We start from the raw sequence: 12,608 nt of genomic DNA on the forward strand, positions 1-12,608 counted from the left end.
GTTGGGGGTGTCTCCCTAGCGAATGGCACCTGGTGAGTATTGGTGACATTACCGACAGGCTGAGCGAACTTCATCCACCCAAGTTTAATCCATCCGGCCGCGCTATAATCATAATTACATCAAAACCACGTGACCACTGGCTACTGACTCAGTGCTGAGTCTACTGTCTGTGCGCTACCACTTATTTAAAAGTTCCGTCATCAGTCAGCACAATCGGCACTTGCGTCATCTATTTCAATAGGGGGGGGGGGGTGGTGGGGGTAAAGAAAAACATCCACGAATTTTGTCCAAATTGTTGTGGGCGTATTTTTTGCGACGTCAACTCCAATTCTTCTTGGGGCGCCTGTACCGCTGGCTAACCAACAGCTGGGGACCGCACATCGCGACACGACCTGGCGCTTTCGCATGCCCTTCTGCGGCCGTCTGGAACGCTCCTCCTTCCGACATTACGGAAGCTGCTGGAGCTATGGCGCTTTTAAATCGAGAGTGAAAACTCACTTCTTTAGAACTGATTCTTGTGTTTGCTTTGTTGTCCTTCCCCCGCACCTCCGTTTAGCGCGGTTTGGCCGACGTAGGGTGCGAAAAAAGTTCAACCATACATACGCGCCGCAGCACGTCGCGCCGGCGTACCCTTGACGGTGATCTGTGCCTCCACTTCGATGACGCCCAGGCTGGATATGGCCACGCAGGTGTAGTTGCCCGACTCCTGGATGCCAGTGAGCTCCAGCACGTTGCGCCCGATGGGCATATCAGCCTCCGGCGTCAGGTCCTTGTGGCCGAGCTTCCACTTGACGTACGGCATTGGCGAGCCGATGGCCACGCACGTCAGGTTCACGCTGCCTCCCGGCATGATCTCGTGGCTCGCGGGAAGGACGGAGAAGCGAGGCGGGATGGTGCGAACTGCAGGAAGCAAGAGAGAGACAGAGAGAGAGTAGCCACAGAGACATGCGGATGCACAATGTTCATGCACACGCACAGCCTTTTGTCAATGCATTACTGGGACGAGGGCCTCCCCCCCCAATGCCGTGGGGCGTCGTGGGGGTTGTTCGACCATACTTCGCCCACGCTGTTCAATGTGGGCGACTGAGGGAGGAGTGCCCAGAGTTGGCCGTTGTACGGAACAATACAATCTCGCTGCACGACCCTCAGCTACCCACCACGTGACCCCGCAGCAGCCCAAAGCAACCTGCTGCGTGTATGGTGGCCAGCCAAGCGAGCGCTGTCCAGGCTCAAACCTGCTTAGCTTCTGGAGCTCTGCTTGGGTCGGGCGCGTTCCATGGGAAGCAGAGTAATGGGGAACGAGTGTGCCCTCGACGGGCGAACGTAGGACGGGCGGACGCACGGCGGACGACGCAACGGGGGAACGCGCGATGGGTGAACGCGCGATGGCCTAGGCCGTGTGCGCAAGGGCACAAGCGTTACGTCGGCACAGAGCTGGATTGAGCCGGTTCCACACACAGGCAGCCTCGCGGAACGAGGAGTAAGTCAATCGTGCGGCCTCCACGCTGGAGAGGGTAAAGAGTTGCCAGGGTGCATCTCTCGTTCTCGCCGAGACTTTGTTCACATTTAGTGTTTAGAGGCACGCGAGGTTACGATGCGGCGATCGTCGGATTGAAATCGATTCTCACACTCGCGACACGCGCGCGCGTTGAATCTTCGAGAAGCAGTGATTTACGAGTCGCGTTTGTTGTAAGTGGATTGTTAATGCTGCAGGTGGCGTGTTGCATCGGTGGATCGTGAGAGATGGCGACGGTTTGGGGAGGCCCTCATCCAGCAGTGGATTGATCGTGGCTGATGATGATGAGGAGGATCGTGATGATTTGTTGCAAGCAAACAGAGACCCTGGTAGCTGATAGAGATGTTACATTCACCGCAATGTGATAAAAACATCTCTTATCAAGTCATATCGTGACCTCGAATCATGACCCCCATATCGTTACCCTGATCTCGTGATAATTCAGGAATCAACTCGAGGGGCAAATTGTTGCATTGCTCCGTGTCAACCGCACCACTGGCTCGAGACACACACGCTGCCTGAGCTCTGTGTACGGCTACAGAATGCACCGAGCATTAAAAAAAAACACACATTTCCAAACAAAAAGCAAGTTGACTGCTAACACGTGACATTTTCATAAATTTTTTTCCTCCACAATACATTATATTTATTTTGAACGAGAGGTGTATTGATGCATTGTATATTGTTAATTAATGTTGATTTTTAAGTGCGAGAATTCTAGATGTCGTATGCAATGGGTCCTCTTAAATACTCTTTTTTTTTGGGTAAAGTCATAGGTAAAAAAAAATGAAAACAACTAAATCCTTTTATTTTTATTATATTTTTTTTACCTACGTGACTTTACCGAAAAAAACAAAGAGTATGAATCATTGCAGTCACGAAAGCTTCAAATCTAGGGTCCTCTTAAAGTGATGCGCCACTCCCTGCTCCTGGCCCGCCTCGTTAGGCCGTGACCACCCGAATGTGACATTCTGGCCGTCGCTCTGCATCCACATCAGCGGCCGTACGACAAGAAGAGGGCTTCTCTTAAACACCTGCAGTCACTAGGTTCACAACCTGCCATTTGTAAAAGTCAAAAAAGTTCTTAGATCACATCACAAAACCTGAATTGTGAAAATTATTCTCCTCGCCAGGGGGTGATGCGGAGTTTAAGGAGGATGGGGCGCAGGGGGTGGGGGTAGTTATTGGGGGGGAAGAGGCAAATCTTTAAACCCATAGATGTAAAATAAATTATTTACGACTAATAATTATAATGGCCATCATCAATGCTGTGGATTCAGGTGTCAACATGAATGCCTTAAAAATCTATACTTTCATGCTCTGATATTTCACCTGTAGAAAAAGAGCTGGGGGGAAATTCTGTAATCTGATTATCATTATTTTAGGGATTAAAATATGCTGTTTGAAATATAACTTGCTAGAGGGCATGTCTTTAATCGCGTATAAGTGGGTGAAATAAATAAAACAAACATATCACACGTTAATTATACAACAAATTAGGTATGAAAAAATAACACAGCTGCTCGCTCTCAATGGCGAACTAGGTAAGAGCCAGGCATTTATTTACTGGAGTGAGTGAGTGGCACATGACTGGCGAAGAAAGGTGGAAGCTGTATGCCAACATGGACAGGTCTGACTGCAATTAAACATTTTCAGGCCACTGCGAGAATGGAATAGGTTGTACGTGACCAGTACCCACAGCTGTATGCAAGAGTTATTCTGGGCGTGGTGTGCCAGTTGCGGAAATATTTTGCTGAATCGCTGCCCTGAGCACACTCGACCGAAGTTAAACGCTGTGTGGGAAGCATTTATATACGTAAAAACGAATCGCCCCAATTAGGTCTGAGCGATGTCTACCGCAAGACCCTGCCATGGAAAGCAAACGCCAGCAGGGCTGGTAAGCGTGGTGGAGCAGACGTTGCCACCGCCAGGCGCGGAGGCGTTTGCAAGGTCACGGCAGCGAGAGCGAAACCCACACACGCACACGTACGGAGGCCCCCGGCGCTGCGTCACAGACGAGGCGTACATACGCGCACGCATGCACACACACGCGCACGCACGCATGCACGCACACGTGGGATACATGCACACAGGACACGGTGGAGGACAACCGGCCCACAGGCACGCTTCGCCAAGGCCACAGCGAGCAGACGGGCAGGCGGAAGAGACGTGGGGAGTAGGGGGGAAGCATCGTATTTGTTTTAGCAACAACAACAAAAAGAGAGAGAGGCACGTGTATATCCTGAACCAATGATGGACGCACAGTAAACATTGGCGTATTAGCAGGGGGGGGGCAGTGGGCATGCAGACGGGGGAGGCAGGTGGACTGATAGGAAGGCAGCGAAATGAGGGAATGGCACGAGTAATCGGTAATGCACGAATCTCAGGGCTGAGAGCGAATGTGCGACCGCGTACGGGGACTGCTTCAAAGGTTACGCGGCCACATTTTAAGACGCAGGCACAAAATGACGCGTTGTTTACCCAATGTTTCAATGCGGTCGGCCACATTGTTAGGGTAAATATCCTAGAATATATTGTACTGGGTGCGGGGAGAGGGGGGCGGGCAGAAGATTGAGAAAAATTTACAGATTTAAAATAAATCCAACCGCTGTTGTGGTGCAACAAAAAAAAGAAGTGATCTTTAAATATTTTGACTGCTCCTAATTTATTTTTTTACAGCGCGAGCGAGCAGACATGCAGAGTGGAGAGTAGAAAGACTGAGAGGCAGATAAGAGGCAGCCGAGACGCATCTTCAGAGCGGCGTCTGCATTTTATCCACGAAACGCAGCTTTGCATGGGCAAGCCCGCTGGGAGCTTGCACAACGGTCTCAGGCGTCGTCTGCGCCCAGGTGACCGCTTTAAGATACGCCCGGGATTCAGTGGGGGGTTTTTTGTTGTTGTTTAGATCATAGAAATAATAATTTTACGGTAGAGTTGCGTGGTTTTTCTTCTTCACTATTCGTGTGAGTTTCATTGAAAGAGCGAGCAGGTGCGTGCTATCCATGCAAAAAGCGCCGAGCGAGTTGGCAGAATTCCAAATCAAGCTGCACATGAATTGCTGATGTGCATGGACGTGTGTGTGTACGTGTGTGTGTGTGTTGGGAGCGGTGGTGGAGCGATTAGCAAGCTGCACACCGAACCCAGCTACCCGAATTCAATTCCCGCTCACGACCAATACCAGTGATTATTATCTGAATCGGTCCTGGGCCTCCACTAGGTTGACTCAGCCTCAAATGTGTACCTGGTGCTGTGTGTAAAACATCGTCACTAGGGAGACAAAGGCGGCCGGGCGTGGTGCTGGCCAAACCCACCCCCTCGTGTGCCGTGCCGGCCTTCACAGGTGCTCGCTAACAGCACTTGCCTGAACAGTTTGTCAAGGCTACACGGGGGATCTTTGTCTTTGGCGCCAGCACGGAGCAGTGAGCAGAGAGAAGCATGGTGGGAATGGAGAACGTGGCAGAGAGACAGCCAGACAGGCAGACAGGCAGACGGAGAGGCCGGTAGACGGACAGAGGGAGAGGCAGACAGACAGAAACAAACAGACAAGTCGACAGAACAGACTTCAGACACACAGACAGATCAGACAGACAGGTGGACACCAGACAGATAAACCGAGGCAGGCAGGTGGACAAGCAAGTAGAGAAGACAAATAGACAGATGCCAATGTGGAACGCACTTCCAGAAAGAAGGCGTGCCCGTTTTAGCTCTACAGAACCAATTACCAACCAACACGACAAATCACTCCACAATAACTGGTCCTGTAACAATTACAATGAATCCCCCCCCCTCACAATTCGATCAGAATATTTATTTTCACATCGTGATACTAATCTATGCATGTTTCATTTCTTTAGCGCCTCTCGTGGCTGCCTGACGAACAAATTAAATGAAGACACAAATTTTTTTGTTTTGTTTTCACACCCACCAAATATTCGATGGGTTCACAGTGAGCGAGCGAGTGCAAGCACCGACGCTAATCAACGCATTACGCCCCTCATAACAAAACTGATGACCGCAGCAATGAATATCAAACGCACCCCGCTATCACGGAAGAGCAGAGATCGTTGTGCCGAAGGTCACCCCGTGCACCAAGGGCTTACACCTCCATCAGCGAGACCTTCCCTCCCCTTTCGTTAGGCGTACACCTCTCCACCCCGTTCTCCCACGCGGACCAGACCAGATTGTAAGGAGTTACCCACCGTTCACCCCACTACAAGTAAGCCGAGCCGCAAACCCGCTGGCTGGGGTGACCAAGAGGAGTGACAGATGGGAGAGCTTGCCCCCCCCAACCCTCGCCCGCCCCCAACCCTCGCCCCCCCCCCGCCGCCCCCCCGCCGCCCCCCAAATAAAACGTTACATCATCACCTGGGTCTGGAATCCGACCGACATTATCTGGAATGTAAGCCGACCATGTTAACACCACTGGACATCTGTGAAAAAGCTACTGGGCATCTGTAAACAAAGAGCTTCATAGCTCATCGGATTCCGGCAGTATAAATAAATATTCGGATTCTGAAATAATACTAAGACAAAAATCCCCCGTATAGCCTTAAACATACTCTTGGGGCAAGTGCTGTTAGCGAGCACCTATGAAGGCCGGAACGGCACACACGAGGGGGTGGGTGGCCAGCACCACGCCCGGCCACCTTTGTCTCCCCAGTGCCGATGTTTACGCACCACATAATTTGAGGCTGAGTCGACCTAGGAGGGGGGCCCGGCACCGGTTCAAATCATCTATATGCACACGCGCGCACAAAAACCCCACACTGGCGAGTGTTCTGCTATCTCTTAACGCTTCAATCCACACAACTCTGAACGCATTCATCACAACGACACTGAACAATGAGAGAGAGAGAGAAAGCATTCGCTTTGCCAGAGGCTCCGTCAGAAACTCCCAGCGAGTTTTAGCAGTAAAACCTGGAGGCAAACATAACCGCTGTTTACTATGCAGGCTGGCTCCAAGAAACAATTGTGACCGGCCCACTTAGGACGCTTTATAAAAAAGGATTTTTTTTTTGAATTACTTAAGAAAGTGTGTGCTCCAAAAAAAATCTTCAGTATTTTGAATGAGTATTCAGGAGGACAAAAAAATCGCAGACAGATGCATTCAACTGGAAAAAACAACAACATAATGCAGTCCAGAAAAGGGCTGTATATATTATTTCACTTACTTACATAAGTGTGTCTGCTCCAGAAAAAAAAAATCAGTATTTTGAATGAGTATTCAGAAGGAAAAAAAAACCCCACACAGATGCATTCAACTGGAAAAAAATACACCCCCCCATAATGCAGCCCAAGAATAGCAAGCACACACTCAGACACATACATAGTGGGCAAAAACAACATCCATCACCCATTTGAATTACAATTAATCGCTACGATAATGCTTTTCCACACCACCACCTCCTGCTCACCCCCTTTTATTCCGACCTTAACTCACGACCTTCCACGACTAGCCAGTCGGGGCCGCCAGCTACGTCTAAACGTTGCGCGGAGATTGGACTGGCAAAAAATGAAAAAAAATCGCCGCGGAGTCCAAAACCGATTCCCTCAAATGTTATTACAAACGGAGAAGAGAGTCAGGGCGCAAGGGGTCGAACAGCAGGGCACTTAGAGGAGGCACTCCTGTTTCCACCCCTGGCGCTCGCTTGAATTTCAGCGTCTCCCACCGTGGCCATCGAGCGGGAGAGCGTGGCGGTGTGGCCGGGGTAAAAAAAAAAACGGAACCGATTTTAAAACGATGGCGTCAGTGGTCGTCGCACCGCTACAAACGCGGGGAGGAGGGGGGGGCAGCCTGTCACCGTGTCTGTCTCCTGCGTGGCTTTGTCACTCAGATGCTCCGCTGCAACGCCAATGACTGTTTTTTTGGGTCATGTAATCAAAGTGCAATGCGCCTGGTCTGAGAATGAGTTACATTTGCGATGTAACGATTCTGATCTCTTCCTAGCCCGCCAACCTAACAAGCAACGATGAATTGTCGTGATTCAAGGCAGCGGTTCAACTGAACAATACATTGTATTTCCGTGTCATTCGGTAACTTTCTTTTGATGTCTCGTTGACGCACATTATCGTTCATTCATTCATTCGTGGGTACATTCAGGCAACCACAAGTCCACTCTTCACGAGCACAATTTGAAGCATGTGCCGCGATCATGAGAATCAATCGTGATTGACGAATGAATGCAATTGCACTCTCGTCCAATGGTGAGATCACAAAAATATTAATGTGTCGTTAAACCCGCCACCACCCGACACAACCAATTAGTAAGGTTTTCCACTTAAACAAAGCATGCCCATTCGTTACTCGTTCAGCACGCCGGTTTTGTTGGAGAGTAAAACCCACAACATTTCCAATCCGAGTACGACGTTTCGCCATGTAATTACAACGAGCATCAAGCAGGCAGACACAGCGAGAGCTGAGTTGGTTGCGAAAGCCCACATGTTAAATCGTACTCTCCCATGTCTTCGGGGCGGTGACATGGTCATGCGTGTATGCATGCATGCATGGTGAGCTTCTTTCACACCGTACGTAGCCAACCGTGCTCGTCGAAAGGGGCGCGCGGGGGGGGGGGCAAGCACGATCGCGTTCGTCGCGTGCTGCCAAGGTTGGCGGTTCGAACCTGGCAGCTAGCCTGGTTAATGCTGCGGGTGTATACATCGCAAGAGCCACACGCCGTGGGCTTCACAGTGAACGTTCGAGATACTGCGCCAGCATCAACATAGCATCAACATGAACACATACAACATACATACAACATATGTTGTGCATACATATGTGGATACAACAAACATACAACATACGTATGTTGTACTGTACATACATTTGTATTAATGTATAAACCGTAAAAGCCGCACGCCGTCTGCGTCACAGTGAACGCGGGAGATCCTGCGCCGGCACGGCGACCCGAATTAGCGAAATTTTAAAAAATCACCGAAGATGACTAAGTGCGCGAGTACGTGTCGGGCACGGTACTCGTTGCCCTGCACGTGCTGGGGGAGGAGGAGGAGGCGGCTGCCACGTGGCTCTGTGGCTACGTGGGCTGACATCCACTGTGTGTGTAATTACATATTGTATATTGATTGCGTACCTGGTGCTGTAACTGTGTAAAAGTCACGTGTAAAAACATTCGCTGAAAAAAAAAAAACTTTATTCGATGAAAGACCACAAACAGGAACGGCGGACTGCGCGCTCCCGCGATGCACTGCGTGTCATCGTGGTAGTTTGTTGTCAAAACAACGTCGCGAACACCGATTCTGTCTCTAGCAGTTATGAACGTGGACGCTGCAATGTGGAACACCGCCTTAACGTTCACCGACACGCGCGACGCCACAAACCCAACCGATCCTGCCGCACACCACTTGGAGACCACCGTTAGTTCAGATCCGAAAAGAAGGGGTTGACAGGTGGCATGCGGTTGCTGGGTGAGCGAAACAAGAGTGGGGCAAAGGTCATGGGTGTTCCGCTGAGTGCGGAAAGTGCTTCGTTGATTATTTGGGCTTCATCGCACAAATGTCAGGAACGATGGACAATGGCATATCCAGAGATTACGTGCCACGCTTTAATGCCCAGTAAGAAAAAACACGACTTTTATGATGATGATGATGAATGAACTGAGAAAAGTAATGTTACTTTGGAGTGTCACTCACTCACAGTGGTATCTTTTGGAGAAACTTTTCTCTTTGCAATGCCGATATGAAATAAAATCAAACTATTAATACGAGTCAATTTCACAACGCCTTAGAGTGGAAACTGAATTACAACGCCCACTCTATTGATCGTGACATTTTGTATTGCTCATTTGCCACGGCGCTGAAGAGATTGCCGGCCTGCGAGTTGATCTCTCGCGAAGACCAAGAGGTCACTGTGACCAATGCAATTAATACCATCACACCTCACCATCGCTTCACTCCTTCCATCAGACACACTCAACTCTTGCACACTATTTACTTGTTTTCCAAAGTACCTGTCTGCTCTTACAACATACCATCCATCTGGCTTTCAGGCCCGTCCCCTTGGCAACTGACCACTGGAGTGCCATTCCAACGCCGGTCTCTGTAACCTGCCCTTCTAAATCCTGAACGTGTCCACCCCCCGCAACCCGACATCCCCCCCATCACAACCGACGGCACTCTCCGAGCACGCTCGCTTCTGAAACCTCCACATTTCTCGCCCACCGTGAGCTGCCCCCCCCCCGAATTTCCCGACACCCCTCCGCCTGCATCCGTATTGACAACCCCCCCCCTCCAAATTGTGTTTCTTTCGTTTCCCGTCGCAACCGACCGTACGAAAAGGAGCCGGACGAGTCAAAGGGGTTGTGCTAAAGCGTTGATTCGGTGCCGAGATTAAAAACTGAAATGTGAATCGCACGCGCGCAAACGGCGTAGGTCTCTCGCATTGCGTGCGGGCAGCATCCACTGAGAGACGTCATCTGTTATATGAGGCCGGGAGCATGCCGCTACATGCATCGACTCGCCAAATGTCAACCGCACATCCCATTAGTGGCAAAGATTGCCTTCTGAAACGCCGTGTTAAATCGGCTATTCTGCTACGGCAGACCATAATCCCCGTCTGCTGGTGCATGCGCGCACGCACCCACGCCCCGTGCGTGTGCAAACGCGTCACTCTATATGCATACTGTAGGTGTGCTTTGGTGTATGCCCCGCGTACGAAAGGCGCGCTGGTTTCGTGTGCTCGCGTGCGGAAAGAGTATTCAGTCATCGGCATCTAAAAACTACGCGCCCTGCGAGATGGCACCGGTAAATTTCGATTTAAAGCTTTCGTGACTGCAGGGATTCATCTTCTTGGTTCTTTCGGTAAAGTCACGTAGAAGGGAAATAATAATATTAATAATATTATTTTATTATTTCCCTTCTACGTGACTTTACCGAAAGAACCAAGAAGATGGCACCGGTAGTCTGTGCACTCCGCAATGAACCTCGCGACCTAAGATTGATTCCCAGCCACCGCTGACATCAGTAGCAGAGGTGGTATCTGAACACCTCCCCGCCCAACCTCGTTTCACCTATCGGCACTGACGAGAGTGGCGAAAGCAAAGTACAAAAAAGAACCTGCATCGAGGCATTGTTCTGACAAGCCCCAGGCATTCGCTATCATTTCATTATTGACCTGCCAACCGTCGTCTGTGCAGAATGTTGCACGGCAATAAGGATCCTGTGCCGAGCGATGGGCCGATTTCAACCCCACGAGTTGAACGTTCGATTGTCCTGTCCTCGATCTGGCACGCACCGGTGCTTCGCGGATTCTAATTACAGATAAGTCAATAAATATCGTGGGTCAACTTTGCGGGCTCTTGGCTCGGTATGCGTGGCTTTTGGCATGTGTGTCGAGCGCTCACTTACTTCACTACACGACCACGGTACAGTCTCAGTGGAAGCGTTACCGAATCGGCACTCTCTTTTGGGAGACGAACATTGAAACCCTTCCTTACACGCGGCAGCTAAGTAAAATGAAGCCCAATGTAACGCTGGGAGCCAAGTGCTTTCTCTCATTCTGACGAGTATGGACGAAGATGAACGAAGACACGTAGGGCCGTGGTGGCCGTCGTGACGTATGTACGTTGAACTTCGTTCGCACCCTACGTGGCCAACCGCGCCAATCGGAGGTGCGGGGGAAGGACAACGAACTAAACACAAAAAATCAGTTCTCTAGAAATGAGTTTTCAATCTAGATTAAAAAGTACATAGCTCCGGTGGCTTGGTCATGTTGGAAGGAAGAGGGGTCCAAACGGCCGCAGAAGTGCACCTGACGGAAGTAGAGTTCACGGTGACTTCTAAAAAGTGCGCGTGTTACGCACGCACGATAATTGAGTGTCATGTGCTTATGCAGACTAATGCACGTCAGTGGCACGGGGTCAACAGTAAATCCGGGCTTCGGTTGCGGCAAAAACAGCTGTGCAATTATAAATTATGGCCAACTTAATTATCCCAGCAATATCCTTGTTGACGCCACCCGTGACGTTTTTGATACGTGACCAATATGACCTAGAAATAAGTTGCGGCTCGAACTACTAATTCACTCGCACAGGCTCGCGTCATTTTCTCAATAAAATCCGTCGCCGTCACTTCTGCCGAAGGCAAAACATTTTTCGCCACACTGGGGACGAGGCTCTCCTTGGGCGGCTCCGATCATTCCTCGCGCACGACTGAATGAAGCAAGAGCCGGCAGAAGAAAAGGTACAATTGTGCAGAGGGCAAAGCGGAAGGCACGTCCAACCCTCACCGTCCAGGTTCGAGCACATGCTTTGAAACTCACGTTTTTCTTTTTTACAATTTCAATTGCCCGCCAGCCTCCCCCATGGAGATGCTCTCTCCCCTGCCTCTTGAAATCAAACGCGAATTGGTACCCGGCGCAGTGGCGGCAGTTCCTGGGCACGGTTGTTTCTTGCTCACCAAACCCACTCGTGGGCCCCGGCGTAAGACAGAGAGCGTCTTCCACCAAGTACCATCGTCTAAAATGAACAACAAGCTTTCTCGGCCCCCGAAGGGACGGCCAGAGTAATTTTAGATGAAAAAAAGGGGAGCATGCCGAGGCTTTCAGCGGCCTGCGGCGTGCGGAGCACTTTCAAGCGACGTTAGTCACGGCTGCGTACCAGCAGCCAGGGGCTGGGGAAGCAAGAGTAAGGAGACTCAAGACCCACAGTGCACAGGCCACGTGCACACACACACACTCACACGAAGATACAGATTCCCCGGGTAACCTTACAGACTGCTGGGATGTTAGTGAGCACTTGTTAAAGGCCAGTACGGTGCACGAGTGTAGCGAATACCACATCCAGCCACCTTTGTCTTCCCAGGCGCTGATGTTTACACACCGCAGAGTAGACCTCGGGAAGACTCCAGGACCAGTTCAGCTATTCGTCACCGATGCCTGGCCGGCCATGTGTGGGAATCGAATTTCAGTCACCAGGATCGTCGCACGGCGCGCCAACCACCACACCACCGTCGTGCAACGCACGCGAACGCTCACGTGCGCAGAGGCTCGGGCGCATGACATGAATTGGCAGCGCCGAGCCCAGCCGATGCACAGGCGCGCACACCACGACAACGGCGTTACTCGCGTGCAGGTTGGCAC

General features: G+C 50.7%; 1 protein-coding gene across 9 annotated transcripts in view; it reads right to left on the reverse strand.

The window, feature by feature from the left end:
* The window catches only part of LOC144941126 (receptor-type tyrosine-protein phosphatase delta-like), a 613,380-nt gene that overhangs the window by 95,642 nt on the left and 505,130 nt on the right, over nt 1-12,608 (reverse strand). For all 9 annotated transcript variants that reach the window (XM_078867646.1, XM_078867648.1, XM_078867645.1 and 6 more), the window contains one exon: nt 631-900. In XM_078867646.1, the coding sequence (XP_078723772.1) occupies nt 631-900 (270 nt within the window). The remainder of the gene's footprint in view (nt 1-630; nt 901-12,608) is intronic.

The sequence above is a fragment of the Lampetra fluviatilis genome, chromosome 24 (assembly GCF_964198595.1).
Source record: "Lampetra fluviatilis chromosome 24, kcLamFluv1.1, whole genome shotgun sequence".
Lineage (NCBI taxonomy): Eukaryota > Metazoa > Chordata > Hyperoartia > Petromyzontiformes > Petromyzontidae > Lampetra > Lampetra fluviatilis.